The sequence below is a fragment of the Oryzias melastigma genome, linkage group LG23, assembly GCF_002922805.2.
Source record: "Oryzias melastigma strain HK-1 linkage group LG23, ASM292280v2, whole genome shotgun sequence".
Classification (NCBI taxonomy): Eukaryota; Metazoa; Chordata; class Actinopteri; order Beloniformes; family Adrianichthyidae; genus Oryzias; species Oryzias melastigma.
In genome coordinates this window covers 12993656-13010497 of record NC_050534.1, presented here as the reverse complement: position 1 = coordinate 13010497, position 16842 = coordinate 12993656, and the positions used below count along the sequence as shown (strand labels likewise).

The 16842-nt window shown below is 36.8% G+C and overlaps 1 protein-coding gene across 2 annotated transcripts in view; it reads left to right on the top strand.

Annotated features, from left to right (window-relative positions):
- Window positions 1-16842, top strand: part of plxna4 (plexin A4) — a 218628-nt gene that overhangs the window by 114752 nt on the left and 87034 nt on the right. For both annotated transcript variants that reach the window (XM_024282545.2, XM_024282535.2), the window contains exon 4: window positions 14209-14337. In XM_024282545.2, the coding sequence (XP_024138313.1) occupies window positions 14209-14337 (129 nt within the window). The remainder of the gene's footprint in view (window positions 1-14208; window positions 14338-16842) is intronic.

Sequence of the window (16842 nt, the reverse complement as noted above, 5' to 3'; positions counted from 1 at the left end):
TTTTTTTTTTTTTTTTTCCACAGAAATCTCAAAATACAAATAATTGATTACTTATCCTACCATTCTCTCTAATCAATATAAGCACAGTAAGTTTTTTTTTCTTTTACTTTGGGCAAACATATTACAAACACAGGGCTGCACGGTGGCGCAGTGGTTAGCGCTCTTGCCTCACAGCGAGAAGGCCCCGGTTCGACTCCCGGCTGGGACCTTTCTGTGTGGAGTTTGCATGTTCTCCCCGTGCATGCGTGGGTTTTCACCGGGGACTCCGGCTTCCTCCCACCGTCCAAAAACATGCTTCATAGGTTAATTGATGACTCTAAATTGCCCCTAGGTGTGAATGTGAGAGTGAATGGGTGTGTGATTGAGGCCCTGCGACAGACTGGCGACCTGTCCAGGGTGTACCCCGCCTTCGCCCTTCAGCAGCCGGGATAGGCTCCGGCACCCCGCGACCCCAAAAGGGACACAGCGGTCAAGAAAATGGATGGATGGATATTACAAACACTTGCAAACGCTGTACACTATACACTGCTGGCAGATGCACATGTTTACAAATGTAGGTCTTTCCATTATTTACAAATTTGTTTTAAGTTTTATTAAAGTTTAAGGGGAAAAGATTGTTTTTTTCAAATGAATGTAATTTTTGCCCAGTTTTTAATTCTCACTCCAATAATTTACAATCATCTCAAAACAACAAATTTCTGAATCCAAAGGAAATCTCAATTTAAGTGAAAAAAATACAAGCTTGCATCGATTATTGTTAACAATATTTAAACAATATGACTATCATGGAATAGAGCCAAGCTTTGGTTCATTTCTGATTGGCCTTTAATGTTTTTCTTTGCTCCCTGACAATCTTTGCTCTACCTTTCCCATTATCATAGCAGTTGGTGAATAAACTCATGCCTCAAGGGTTTAGTACGGTGTTTTTTTTCCTTATTCGCACCACACTTGCTTTTTATTTCCTCCCTTTTTCTGCCTCTTTGTCTCCCCCTCTCTCCGCCAAACCAGCAATGCAATTGGCATAATGGAGGGAATGTGTCACTCAGTTTAATAAAGGAATAAAGTCAAAGAGGAACAAAAAAGAGGCACCCAAGGGGCTGAAAATAAGGGAATATACGCAGTGACAAATGCAAACATGTACCAAGACACAACTGTGCACACTAAAGGCAGGAACACAGAAGATTGCACCTCCTTATCTCTGAAGAATTGGTTCTGAAGCCCTTCCCTGTTAAATTAGAAAGTATGGTAGGACCCTCATAAATCACCACGGTACAAGAATGAAGGGTAGGCCACGCAGAAGCGCACACACGAGCTCTTCCAGACACACACAGGCTGGCAGAGGTCTGAAAGGTAAGCCCATTGATAATTTATGAATTCATGAATTTGTGTGGTCTTTTGCTGCAGTCAGTGATCCAAAAACTTAATATGTACATGCGTTCTACCCTGACTCTTGTCTGTCATCGCCGCGCTGGTTAAATGCGTTTTCCCATCTGAAAAAGAATGCGTTCACATTTTGCGAGATGATTTTAAATTTCCATCGCAAGATCACATTACTTGACTCAGTGATTACACCTGACCCCAAACAGTCGGTGTGTTGTGTTGAGAAACAAAGCACCAGAGTGCAGAAAGGTCACGGTGTGTTTGAGTGTGCACGGAACCATTCACGTGTTCAGCGGTTGAACTTGTGTGGAAGAGTATGCCTGTGTCTCCAGAGTTATTCTGATGGCAGTGTTTGGTAACGGGATCCAGGGTGATGTCGGCTCTCAGACGGCGTCTGGCTCTCGCCTCCCATCTATTATTCACACAACTGCAGAGACGCTGCGGTGCACACACACTTGCTGCTTCTTTCACATTTTAGTCCTAGCATTTATTTACCAGGAAGTCGAGCAAAAACTGCTTAGTTTGCCTGATAAATGATATTAAAACTATTATTGAAAGAGCAAAACACTCCCCAATTTCCCAAACCCAAATAGTTTGTAAAGGCTTCCCAAGAAAAAAAACTATGAAAAATATTTTTTCACTTTACCAAAAGTTGATCAGAGCCTGTCATTTGGCTACTATCAGGCTCAGACATCTTTTATGGGATGTTGACTGTCTCCACCACCCATGTTGGATACGCCGCTGTTTCCGTTTGGTCCAATCACAAAAAGATTACAGACCGTGGGGGAGGTTTTAGGGTGACCCCGCGAACACTGATCAAGGTCTTTCACTGGATCTTTATCTGAAGAGCTGATTGTCATCTCAGGTTGCTAAAGGGAACTGTATGGCCTCCCCTGCAAACAGATCCTCATTATCTTCAATAGTTTGATATACTGGTGATTGACATTTTAGCTGGCAGGATGTGAGTCTTTATAGCTGAAATGCATCATGAAAAAACATGACATTGACTTTTGTGTTTTTGATGTCTAACCAGATGTTCAGTAATCTCGCCCTTTAGGCTTGAATGAATGTAGAGTATATGTGAACAATTTCCCCTGTATCTCAGCACTCTGGTAAACACAAACTTCCCAATCAATTAGACATATTTATTCTTTCATGTCTCCTAATTTTGTTGTGAAATTTTGACGTGAGGTGAGTTTGTTGAAAAGAAAGCAGAAGCTGAGCAATTAGATGCATTTTAGGATGGAGTAAAAACAACATATTGATCTTCTAGGACAGGGGTGTAAACCTCAATCGCAAAAGGGACCAAAATCCAAAACACACTTTAGGTCGCAGGCCGAACAGGATACATGGTTATTGTACACTCCAAAACTATATTTTAAAAACTTAAAAAACTGTATGACATATTTATGAACTACGTATATAGCATTACCTGGGATAATGCTAGTGTAAATGCTGTAAGCTGAATTCGGCTGCTGAAGATACTAGTGCTGATAGCTGAAGATGCTTAAAATTGATAGCTAAAAGATCTGAAGTTGATAGCTGAAATCACTAAAGCTAATAGCTATATGCCAAATTAGTCTAAAAAAAGAAAAAAAAGAAAAACTATAGGTTAGCCAAAACAGCTTGCATGTAGCTGAAAAAATTGCTAAACTTCAAAATAGCCTGAAAAACTTAAAAAGAAGCCTTAATTAGCCAAAACAGCTAGGGTGTAAATGTTAGCCTACCTCCAAAACAGCTTAAAAAACAACAACAAAAAAGCCTAAATTAGCCAAAACAGCTAAAATGCAGCAGAAATATCAACTAAACTCTAAAATAGCCTAAAAAACTAAAAAAAAAAAAATAATAATAATAAACTAAATTAGCCAAAGCAGCTAGCATGTTGCTGGAATATTAGCTAAACAAATAGCCTAAAAATGGAAAAATTATTAAATGAAATGCCAAAATAGTCCTTAAAGCTAGCAGAATGCCAATTTTAAAAACTTTAAAACTGTAACTTTTTAACATAATTATGAATAATAAAAAGGCAGGAATACTATTCCAGAATAAATCAACTTGAACCTTAAATAAATTACAATTATTATCATTATTGACCTTTATTTAACCAGGATAATCCCATTGAGATTTCAAACCTCTTTTGTAAGGGGGTCCTGGCCAAGAAGCAGCCACAGTTGTTTAAAAATACATCAAAACATTAAGACAATAAAACATTTAAAACATTAAGATAGTAGAACATTTAAAACACTGTTATATCTTAGCAACACATAGAAACCTAAAATATGCATAAATATTTTTAAAATATATTTTGTAAAAATTATACAAGTTAGAAATAAGCACAAGATAACATTGGGCCCTTAATAATAATAAAATAAAACGATCTGGTAGGGCAGATATAATTACCCGAAGGGCCGCATCCGGCCCCCGGGCCTCGACTTTGACATATGTGTTTTAGAAAGTACCTATCATATGCTTTTTACAATGTGCTGATGTAAAGATCAATTAGACCTAACAGGGTTCAAGATTCTTGAAGAGTTTGTTGGAAGCAACATTATTTAGATAGGCGGTTGCAGAAATGTGATCACATGGAAAATGACTACAGCTCATCATGACTCAAACTACAGAAATGAATCTCTTCTCAGACAAATGCTACCATAAAGTATTCTAATAGCATTTGTATGCCAGACTTGGATGTTCTCCCTAGAATTCTTATTCTATTGATTGCATTTAGCTACAAATGTACAGATTTGGACAGATAATTGGCTTTTAGGATTACGCACCAAGTCATTCATGTTTTTGATTTACGTTTAGTCACTTTTGAGAACTTGATGACATCACACTTGTCTAATCTTGCATAAATGACAAAAATAATGTAAAGTTTGGCTCTTCTTTTTTTATGATAGTGACCACATTGTGAGTAGGTAAGTGCCAATATTTTAGTAGTTTGCAGAGGATTCTTATGTTTAGTAGTTCTTGTTTGAAAACAGCATTAAATGACTTAAAAAGTCAGATCCCGATTGCTTCAAACGTCTAGTCTGTCCTGTCGATGTGAATGTCTTTCTGTGCACAGTCACGCATCAGGTGGTAGTGGCTGTGATGTTTGGATTCATTACTACTTTTAAGTTTGTAGAAGAGAGGGAATGGTAAATAAGGACACATCTTTCAAAGTTTGTCTTTCTTTCTCAGTGCAGCTCTAACATCAAAGTTTGATTCCTCCTGCTCTCCCATAATTTGATCCTTGTCAGTCCTGCATTTTTCAGATGAATGAGTCTCTTTTTGACGTCCTCACAAAAAAAAAGAAAAACAGAATCAGGTCCCAGAAAGTCAATAAGATCATTGTACTGTGACAATCTCTTCATTTGAAACTAATGCAAATTCAAAAACTATTTATTTGATTTGGTTGAGGGATTTGGAAAAAACATTTTTAATCCATATTTTGATGGATGAATTTCCTTAATTTTACTTTTTCATTTGAATGTCCATAAAGGACATTTAAATATAAAATGTCATGTCGCATTGAATTAACAACAACTTCATTCAAAGCCCTGTCAGGTATTTATTTCTCACTTAAATCAGAACTTTAAACAAGGGGCCGGTTTAGAAATATAATAATGTGAACACTATCATGTACAACTGTCTGAAGGTTGTGCCACTTATAGAGGCCTATGTGGTAATATCTCTTCAAATTGTGCTGTTTCTTTTGTGATATCCTTAAGGTTCAGCCGGTGACTGCTAAAGAAGACGCTGCTGCTTTCATCCCTGTAAGAAAATAGGGTAGCAAAGGGACACAGCAGAGAAAATAATTGGGTTGAGTAATGTTCATGTGGGTTTTCTCTCAGACAGGTATTTGTCCTCAGTAACTGGGGTCCTGTCAGGAGATCTCTGCCCTTCACCTCAATGTCCTGTGGCTCTAATGAGACTGTAGCAGAAAATAATGAAATAGTGAATATAAATGGCAACCGGAAAGATCAGTGTGTCATAGAGGTAAAGGAGAGAATATGCTGGTATACTTGATTTGTACGTTTGTGACGATATCAATTTTCTCGTTTAAAGCTACGTTCACGCAGGCTTTGTTAGCATGTAACCTCAATGAAAGTCTATGTAAACGTGCGTATGTTTGCATTTTGGGCTTCTACTCTCAAAACTCCAACATTCACAAAATGCTACGCAAGTTCCTACGACCGTTTTCGGGCTCTTCATGCTGAAAGTCAAACCAGGCTGAACTTTGACCAATCAGGGATTTTGGTTTGGTGGTAACATATGGATAGTGTCCCATTTAGTTCATGGAATGTCATTGAAAATCAATCATAGAGGAGAAATTAATAATTTCAGTTTGTAGCCGACTGGAGTTACATGACATCAAGTCTTTCATATATCAGAATAGAGTTGTGAAAGAAAAACCCTGAAGTAAAATTTGCAAGATGTTTCTGTATTTCACACCAAGCCTCTTCCAACTTGGTAGACGGGCGTTAGTATCGGGTATTGAGTTTAGCGACAGTCCAGTGTGAACACCATGGGCAAAACATGTTCAAGAACACGTTCGGCTTGAACATAGGGCACAATACTGGTTGCGTTTGTTTTAGTAAAAGACCTCTTCTCCAGACTTTCTTTAAAAAAAAAATAGTAAAAACATGAGTCAATATTTGAAGTATTTAGTTGAAATCTACAGAAAACTGATTATGCAGCAACAAAGCTAGAGGGAGCACATGAAATCTCAAAACAGAAAGACATGAAAATAGGAAAAATCTAAGAGAATTGATCAGGAAGTCGCAGATGCTCTCCACTTTGAAATGGCTACAAGCCTGCAGCTATTTCAGACAACCTCATGACTTAAAGATTGCAGCAGAGAGAGATGGAGAATGTGAGGAGAGTTGGGGAAAAAAAAGATATTTGGAGAGGTAAATGAGTGACAAAAGCAGAGCTGTGAGCCCCCTGCTTGGTCACAATGCTCTAAGGCAGCTCAGCAGTGAAGGCTATGATAGCAGGGAGACCTGTCACTCACCCTTTGAAGCCATAGGGGAAATTGAAGGAGAAGAGAGCAGGAGCTGAAATGAGCTTGGAACCCTCCAGACACTTGTCCCCTTTCACACTCAACACCATCATCTCTCACAATAACATTCTTGTCCTTCTCTTCTCCTCTTTCCTTGCTTTTTTCTGCTTATCTCTCAGCAGGGGGATAAGATTTGATTAGTAGACTGCTTAGACCTGGGGGCTAACAGGTACCACACCTTTAATACCACAGCGGTCAGTCGCTAAGCCAGAGGTCCTCCTTCACCTCTATGTGCTTTAGTGTCAGAGCACTGCTGAAATGTTAGTCATGAGTAGTTACTGATGTAAAGTCATCTCTAACTTGAGTCCTTCTGTGGGTTATTGTAGAAAATGGCATTTACCGTATTTTTTGGAGTATAAGTCGGGGAGAAATTTATTTGACAAGAACGGACAAATCATAATAAGGGAATTGATCATTCTTTAGCTTTACAAAACATAGAAGTAATCTAGTATACTAGCTCAATTTATCCACAAATATCCAGATAAAGAACATAAAAAACATTCAAACATGTCAACTAAACTTTTTACATCACTTTAGATCATTAAAATGTTGAATTTTTCATAGTCTATGTCACTTTGGAAACATTTCACCAGTCCCGGCATAAGAGTAAGCTGGGCTTCTTCTTCTACGTTGCTATCAGTAGCAAAAACTAGTACACAGACCTACAGCGCCCTCTAGCGGCTGTTTTATTTTTTCAATTCACATATAAGTCGCACCTGAGTATAAGTCGCACCCCTTGTGAAACTGTACAAAAAAACGAGTTTTATTCAAAAAAATTTATACTTCGATTTATAACGTGTCTCTTAGCCATAAACTACCTATCCAAGCTGAGAAATTAAATAGACTTAAGTTAAACCAAACTCAACATGCAGGCTGTGTTGGGGGTCACATTTATGCATAACTTAAATACTGACAATGCAATTTGTTGTCGTTGTTTTCTTCCTAACTATGACATTTATTTGATTTGAACTGACATAGCACCTTTCCTCATAGTGCACACATCTGGGGAAAGACGTTAATTAAAATCATGCTGTGCAGCCAATACGCCTAATTGCAAACATAAAAAAAGGAGAATGGTAAATTAAAGCATAGAATGAGTTCAGTTACACTCCGTGGGGCGTTTCGCCCGTGTTCATCCCTCCTATAGAGTGAGGAGGAGAGTCGAAAGGAACGAAGTCGGGAAGGAAGATTGGATCTAAAATGTCCTAAATGAGCTGAATGAATATTTTACTTTCATAAAGCAAGGCTGATTTAGTGTTTGGCCTGTTTGATAACTGCAAGACGATTTCATTAGAGGTTGTCATGAAGTATTAAGTAGTTTGCCAAAAACCATTATAGGTTACCATAGATTCCTGTGTCTTGCTGGAGGGGTTTTAAAGATTTACGATGTTCTTCCTTGAGACTTCTCATCCTCTTAGTATGAGAAAACATCTATGTCTGTATATTTGTGCTGACGCATCACATTAAATCTGATTACTTTTTTAACATTTGTGGACCACATCCTTGAAAATGTCAAATCACCTTCTCTACTAGTGATCGTAGAGCCAATATTACCTGAAGCTATACATTATGGAAGCGTTTATTTATTTATTTATTTATTATTTTTGTATTGACTGACACCAGGAGATGAAGGCAGTCTGCTTCTGAGACCTCTGCTCTCGTCTGTCTGCCATATGTTTTAGGGAGCTGGACAGATTTGGGCAATCAGACAGCCACCATTGTTGAGCTGTCTTAATGAATACAATGCGGTGAATACAATGCATCTTCCTTCTAAATAACAGCATCACTGTTTTCCTCACACTTGTCTGTTAGGCTTTAATGCATGTTCTACCATGTCGTGCCGATTAGTTAATACTCCTCTGTGCTTTTGGAAATACTACACTGGCTAGCTGTGTTTTCATTCAGAAAATACGATTATTTATGATTCAAACACACAGGAAAGAATGCAAACATGTCTTTTTTATATTCTAATAATTGCATTTGTCAAATATCAGAAATTTTCTCTGCATACGAGGTCAGTTTATAGTTTATGATCCTGGTAATTCTCCCTAATTTACCCCTTTATATAACATTTATAAGTGAAATATGGTGATGAGGCATTTCACTTGCTAAAATGTTTGTACAAATTCTGAATTTGCAAAAAAAATTTAGTTTCAAAGGATTTGTGAAAATTATCACCCAGGTGAGTTTTTCATCATTCTCTTGGATGATTTTCACTCATTCTACTGTGATTACGTTGCACTTGTCAGACCGTAGGGCTACTTCAGTCAGCAGTTTATTTTGGCTTCCTCTACCTGCATTTTGGTCACGTTGTGTGTTTCAGCTACTGTGTGTTCATGTGTGTGCCATGCTCAACAGACTGTAGCTCTGTGTGAGCGGCCTTTCCTTTGCCGCTTCAAAGCTGTGCCGTGGCGGACAGGGAACACCATTATTCCGTCTTTCACCACCCTGACTTTAAAGCTATAGTTTTTCCCTCAGTCAATGAGGAAAGGAGTTGTTAGTTCAAGTTTTTACTAGCTTTCTTTTCTTCTTAATAGTAACACAAAATTTATGAACCTAACTGAATCAAAGAATTCCCCTTTTTGTTAAATGTTCTTTTTTTTTACATTTATAAAACATTTTATCACTTAGTTTATGGTGAAATATCAGTGGCGTTTTAACTTTTTTTTAATTAATTTATTTATAATTTAACATGTATTTTTGTATACCGACACTTCCACAACAAACTTCGGTCTCAGGAGAACTAGTAAAATTCTGCCCAAATATGTTGACAAGTGTTTTCCCACTAGATTTGAAGTAGTTCCTGCATAATTCCTCCCTACTTCAGGGATTATCCGAAATCAATACAAGTTATCTGATGTGTAGCCACAGATACTGAATTTCAAAGAACAATTTTGAAAGTGAGAAGGCCCCGGTGAGACAAAATCATTGATTAAATAGATGTAGCATTTTTTGATACGCCATACAGAATGTTTTGCATGTTTTTTTTCTAATGTTACATGGCCATCTACATCTTTTACATTTTTTTTTTTCACGATAAAACACCTTCAAGTTTAAGCTTTTTTTTCTGCAGAATTAAACATCGAAAAACTCAGGAGTATTATGCCTTTCCCACTGTATAATGAATTGCCTGTGGAGTCAGAGGAAGTGCCATACAGTTCATATGCCTTTGTAGGGCACAGACAGTGCCAACATGAACAAACTGAGTGAGGATGATCCTGTGGCTTTTACACCGGAACGGTTTCCCCAACTGTATCACACCTTCTGCTAGCTGTTAGCCCCATGGAGAGACAGAGACACAGAGAGACAGACCACTCTGGGAACAATATTTTCATTGACAGAGCTAAATGCACCGCACAGCATTCAAATGAGGTTGTTAATTTCTGGCCTTTTGATACAAATTTATGCTATTTTTATTTAATACATTTTTTTTCACTGCACACACCTAGTAGTTTAATAATTGATTGCATTAAATTAATTAAATATGTATTGATCTAAAGACACTTAGACCCATTTAATAATAACATGCAATATGAAATGTGGACTGCATATTACTATTTCAAACGTTTTAAGTGACACAACTTGCATGCAGCCTTCTGTGCCACTAGGGGGATGCAGCTGATGGACAAATTGGCCATGCAGGAAAGGTCAGCTTGAGCTGTAATATTCTGTGAATCTCCTGCAATGATTCACAGCTAGAAAATTCTAAAGGCAGGGTATATTTTTTGTGAGCTTAGCTGTGTAAGTATGCTGAGTCAATAGTGCTTTTATTAGTAACTCTCCTTCCTTGCACATCAGTACGAGCCTCCCATCAGACTAAGTGTGTCTGAAAGAGTGGGATAGTGATGTGTGAACACACTTATTTGTTTGTATTCATCTATATGTGAGCCCTGTGCAATCCTTTTTCCGGATGTTACTTGCTATTCTGAAGCAAATTAAAGTGTCTGGCACTGAATGTCTATTGTATGGTGCTAATGTGATAGCAGAGATTAGCATTGTAATCCATTTAGCATAGAACAGCAAATCCACTTTATTACTGTGGAAAAAAAATCAGATAATATTGTTCAACACCACAGCAGCTGCCTTAATGATTTTAGGCAGTGAAAGAAAAAAAAATGAAGACATGCTACAGACAACTGTTTCTGATGATGAGTTCAGGATTAGATGTGCCATAACAGGCCATAATGATGCAATTACTTCAACAATGGAGTAAAGATTGTTATTTTGTCCATTTTATGTTGAGTATTTTTTCATTTATTGTTAATATAAATTGACTTTTTTGTACAATATTATGTTCAACTATCCCCTTTAAAATCAATAACAAATACTTACAAGTTTAAAGTAATAAACTGGTAAAATATTTATCTTGAAAATAATATTGACTTCCTAATAATTTAGTTCAAATTTCATTTTTACAGTATGCTCCTTTTACGTTCTTTAAAGAAAACAAAAAAAAATTGCTATGACCGAATTTTTTTTTTTATTATGATTGTTATTTTAATTACTATTTTGTTGTCCTGCTGTTATTTTCTTTATTATGTAAAGCACTTTGAGATGCTCTGTAGCAGGAGAAGGGCTATATAAATAAAGTTAAATTTGAATTTATATAGTGAGTAGTGAAGGAATTCGAACAGCGTCCCAATGAACATATAATAATGTAAATTTTTGCAAAATTGCATCTAAATAAGCTTGTGGCTTACATCAGATTGTATTTTATGCCGCAATTTTAAAATTTTTTTGAAGGTGATTTGTGATTTAGTTGTTTTAGATTGTTACATATTTGGACTTTAAAGCACAACTTTTGTTTTTTTTATTTTCTTTTTTAACATCTTCATTGTGTATTTGTTGGTTAGACAATTCTGACCTGCTTTATGTCCGTTTTAAAATTCTTTGATAAATTAAATCTTTAAATTTTAATATTTTTAATTTACTGAACAGATCTATGTAATTACAGCCAATTCTTCTTAACATTTTTGTAAAATAAAAATTGAACTGAAGTGTGTTTTACATCCAAATTTCAATATAATATTTGCATTACTGTTACTATACATGAACATATAAAAGAAGGTAAAATGTAGTCTTTATTGGCACACATGTCGACTAGTCTCTGCTTTAACTCAATCCCTCTCCATTGAGGGATCCCCCTCAGTCCCCGTGTGACTTCACCAGGCAGCACTGCATGCTTGTGGACATCCTGGGTGCTCCCTGGTGGCTCATTTGTTTTGTTAGCGGTCAGATCGAGAAATGATATAGAGGAGCTTCTCCTAAAGATTCTCCTCTCCCGGGTGACGGTGGAAAGCTCCCAACACAATAAAACTTTATATTCAGTCCCTGTTAAAGACTATCAGTCCTTAAACTCTTTGTTGCAATTGAATTCACACTTTGTCATATTCATCGGGGGAGAAACATAATACACTGATTTTTCCGTCAGGCACACACATGCAGTGTGTGGTGTGCATATGCACTGTACCTCAAATGAACTCTGCCGACAGGGTAGATTAGATAACATCACCTGCTGAATCTGGCTCCAGCTTATGTGGAACTTTCTTTCTTCTTGCCTCCTTCTCCTCTTTCTCTCCCTATTTGCCTTCTGTTCTTTTCTTTGCCAGTGACCCCAGTGCATTCAATGAGTCCCAGTGGAAGTGTGTCAGGCTTTGATAAAAGAGAACTCCAGGTTCTTTGAGATCAAGGTCACCACACTAGCCAAGCAAGAGGTAGACCAAAAGAGGAAGATTGACTGTGAAACAAACAAGAAGACAGAAAAGGGTGAAAGATGGTGCCTGTTAAAAGAAATGTCATGTTGTGAAACAAGATATCAGAGGGAACAGCAGGGTCAGGCAATATATATCAGCTGCACTGTGTGTACTTGGGTTTCTCTGCTTGATATACAATAGTTAATTGTCGTTGCAAAGACAAAGAAAAGTTAGGACTTGATAGAACAGCAGTTAACTTGGAGTTTGTTTTTTGTTGTTGTTGTTCTGCTGCCAAATAGATTAAAAATGATATCAACGGTTAAAAAAAGCCTGAACATTGTTCTTAAAGTCCCACTCTGATCATCTTTTGATCTATTTTGAAAGTATTCCCAGTGGCATTTTCATTATTTTAGGCAAATCAAAAACTTGTGTCATTTTCTTGGTCATAGTTTCTGCAGAGCGGCAGTAGTTCATTTAAATGAACCTATGTTGGTGGAGAGTAAGCCTTCCTTGACCTCCCATCCTACCTTTGTTTAAACTCTCTCCCACTAGCTTACAGCCCCTCATAACCCCAACCTAATAGAACCACTGCAACAAAAATTGCGAGCAATATTGGAGCGATCCAGCTGTACAGTTTTGAGCCAGAAACCAGTTCAGATGGGGAAAATTTCATTTAAGTGGGTCTTCAAGTCTTTTTTTAATAAGCTTAGATGGGGATTTTATTTTGAGAGTTATGAAATACAATGTTGTGACTTAGGGTGTCTACAAATGATCAGTACTGGGACAGCTCCGCTGGTTCTACAGACACTCAGCCTTCATTGTATCCACTGTAGAAGTTCATGTTCTGACTTCTTATTGTTAAATTTAATCTCCTACTTCTTCTACATTTTGTAAGAAATGGCAAAACCCTAAAAATGTATGTAAAATCTAATAACTGATATTAATACTATTTTTTAACCCAACTACTTAACTTTAAAAGTCTAAACTAAGCAGCTTTTGGACCTCAGAGAGACTTTAAGCAACAGTTTACAAGGATGTTTTTGTTAAATGCTGACTGAGATAACAGGGAGTGTGTTATCATAAGAGTATTATAATTCATCACCAAGTGACTCGCCCGTCTTTCTCACCATCTGCTTCCTGTCCAATTATCTCTGGTTGGTGCCTGTTACCTGCAAACACAGAAGTGCTGAAAAGCACAAAGAACTACCAAGAGTCATCACGAGTTTAACAAGACTTGCTTCACAGCTGTCCACAAGCCCACAAAGACCTTTGTGTGAACATGTTTTCCACTGGGTGCTGAGAGTTGTCAGGATAGGTAGGTATGTGAAAGAGAGCTATGCGTTTCAGGGAAATTAGAGCCAGAGGACCAGATTTAGGAAGAAGCACCCATGGAGTGTCTGCCCGTCTCTGAAACAATGTGCAGATCTTGTGAACGAGCGCGCACCGTTCCCATCATATCACAAAATGCATGAAATTGGCCCCATACACCCGCACTGCTGAGTAAACTCACCAAGGGACCTATAGACCACACATCTTGCCCTGAGGCTTTTTAGCGCAATCACTCTTGAATGGCTCAAGCCATGATTGGAAAAGATGGGTTTTTCAGATATGGCACTAAAAGCCATGATGCTTGGGGTGATCCTAATACTCTGTGAGCTGCACAAGTGTACGGAAAAAGTACAATTTTAACGAGCCGTTTTCTTAAATGGTTTGCCTTCATTTCAATCTTGTTGTTGCAAAAAATGTGAATCTAAGGCTTCTTCCTTTTCCCTTAACCAATCTTTTTTATTGTTAAATTCATTATTCTGTAACTTGTAATTTAATCTATTTTCTACCCAGTTGTAATGAAAGTAAATTATAATAAATCATTGATGGATACTTTCTTACATTTGAGTTATCACCAACTTTGGTTTTGAACACCTGAGCATCTTACAAGGTTATGCGATGTTAATTATTACAGTTAATTAGCAGATAAATAACCTTTCTGTTCTGTTGATGAGTGCTTTAATGACCCCAAACACAACAGCTTAAAAATGTGAAAATGAAAGTGACGGGAAGCTCAAGTCTAATGTTCCGCTGTCTTTCTAGATTCGGGTCGATGGTTCCTCACGTGCTCATCGATATGAGACTGTGCAAGCTGTGGAGAATGGACCCATCCTGAGAGACATGGCCTTCGCATCGGACCATCACTACCTCTACGTCATGTCACACACCCAGGTAAGAGATGTATCTAACAACATGAAATCAAATGATTTCTTTATGATGTTTCTTGAACTGTGTTCCTTGAAACTGGTCTTCATACACCACCATCCTGGATAGTTCATGTTCCAGCTTCAACAGACATGATCTTATGTTTTATGGCTTCTGTAACAGAATTACAGATGTTTTTAAGGTTTTAAAACCTCTCACTACAGACTTTTCTCAGAAAGACATTCATATTTTCACACTTATCTTGTTTAAACTTAAAGTTCAAACCTTTGTTAAAATAAAAATAAAAAATAAAAAAAATAACTAAGCCCAGTATTATAAAATGAAAACAAAGATCTGTTCACGTTCAGGACTTCAGGTACAGTATAACTCTAGAAAGCTGTACAGGTGGCACAGCAATGACAGGATTGATTGAACTCAAATGAACACTGTATTCTTGGATAAACACCGGGCTTGTAATGTGCATTCAGGAACTAAACGCCTTTTGAGCTTTGCATTGTTGAACGCAGTTATAATATAATGTGTTCATACTGGACTGTCGCTACCTGATAGAAGCGCATGTGGTCACAGTTGGAAGACAATTGCTGCAAAATGTTGAAGTGGTTCAAATCTTACAAATCTTTTCTTTTACGGCTCTATTCCAATAGATGAAATGCTTGATGTCATAAAATTCTGTTTAGGGCGCAAACCACAATTATTAATTTCTCCCGCATGATCAATGTTCAAACAGTTGGTACTTCCGTGAATGAAAAAGGATGGTACGTTGCTACCAAATCCAAGTCCCTGATTGATCAAAGTTCAAGTGGTCTAACTTTCAAACCACTTTCAGTGGCCGCACGTTTTGTTGTTGCGGTGAATCCGGGAGTTTTTTAACACGGAAGTCTAAAATGTGTGAATACAGATGTTTACATAGACTTTTCATTGGAAGAGGCGAGGCTGTTGTGAACGTAGCGTGACAGATATGTCTACTGTAGGCAAGTGTTGCCAAAATGGTAAAACTTTTACAAGTGACAAAAGTTTTATCCATATAAAACTAACGAAAAGCTTTTCTTATGTGAGTTTTTTTATTTTTTTATTTATTTTATTTTAAATTGATACAATAATCATTACAAACAGAAGAAAATCAATAAATGTCAATATTTAAAGTTTAAAAAGGGCTTTGAATGAAGATTTGCAACAATTCAGTCTAAACTTAAACAGTATTTTCACATAATTAGATAAAATGAACTAAAAACAATAAATTATAGGCCAAAGTTCTTAGGAAAAAAATGTACTTATTAAATGAAAAATATGTTAAGACCAAATTTTCTCGTAGTTCATTTAAGTTTATAATAGTAGAATTAAAAAACAGTTAAGATAACAAAGTTCTATGATAATTCAGAGACTAAAAAGTTAGATTTTCATGATTCCAAATGCGTATATTTGAAATAAACATTTTAAGAAATCACTTGAAGGTATAATAACCCTTACTGGATTAAAAAATATGTGTTTAAAAATGATTGTCCTTTCCTCTCTCATTTTTACTTTACATCAGTTTTGTTCATCAGGTTTTGTCTTCAGCTCCTCCACATCTACAGATCTTTTTGGTATCACTATTTGCTAATCGTATTCACATTCTAAGTGCCCAGATTACTGAGATAACACTTTAAATATCAGGCAGACAGTGAGTTGAAGGTGCCCTTTCAAATGCAGCTCTCACTGCCTCTCCTGAGGTCTCCCTCTGTCTGCAGCAGAGACAAGCCAGCAAAATGAAGACATTCACAATGCTGTTTGTCAAGGCATCCAATTACTACACTTCTGTGCAAATATGCTGAGGCACATTGGTGAAACTGGAGTTATTTAGGGTTTTGTTTTGCTTGATATTCCGACTAACAAATCTTTATTTATTTGTCAAATGTAATATTCCTCCTAATGTGTTTGCTAAACATGATAGAAATTAGTATGTTCTTTTTTTTCTTGCATGCAAATGTTGCATCAGTTGGGCTAAAACGTAAATGAAGTGGTGTGTGTGTGTTACTCTTTTGTAGTGATTAGGCCATTAGCCCAATTACAAGGTTGATCTCAAGTAACTGTTTAGCAAAAAACATTTGGGAATTTTCATACACAGACGCAGAAAACAGTTAATGAACACAGAAAGCGCAGTAAATGCACTCAAAGCCCAGTTCTAATCAGTGCCAGGGGGGTTACAGAGCAAAATGAGAGTGAGCACATTTAATTCAGTTGCTTTTCTCTGCTGTTTGCTTAAAATCTTGTTTTTTCTGCATTTACACAAAGAAAATCACTAGTTCAAATGCTGAATTAATTTATTAGAGAATATACATTTGTAATTATTTTTGCTAGCAAGTAGATTTTTCTACAATACAGTGTTCACAGAACTTGTGAGTTAAATAAAGTCGAGCTGTTCTAAACAATTGAGATGCTCTATGTTCAGCTATTCTGTTTGTCTAAATTTATCTTTCTGAACTATAATACGTTCAAACTTTTCCTGAAAGAAAAATAAAAATACAAACAAAT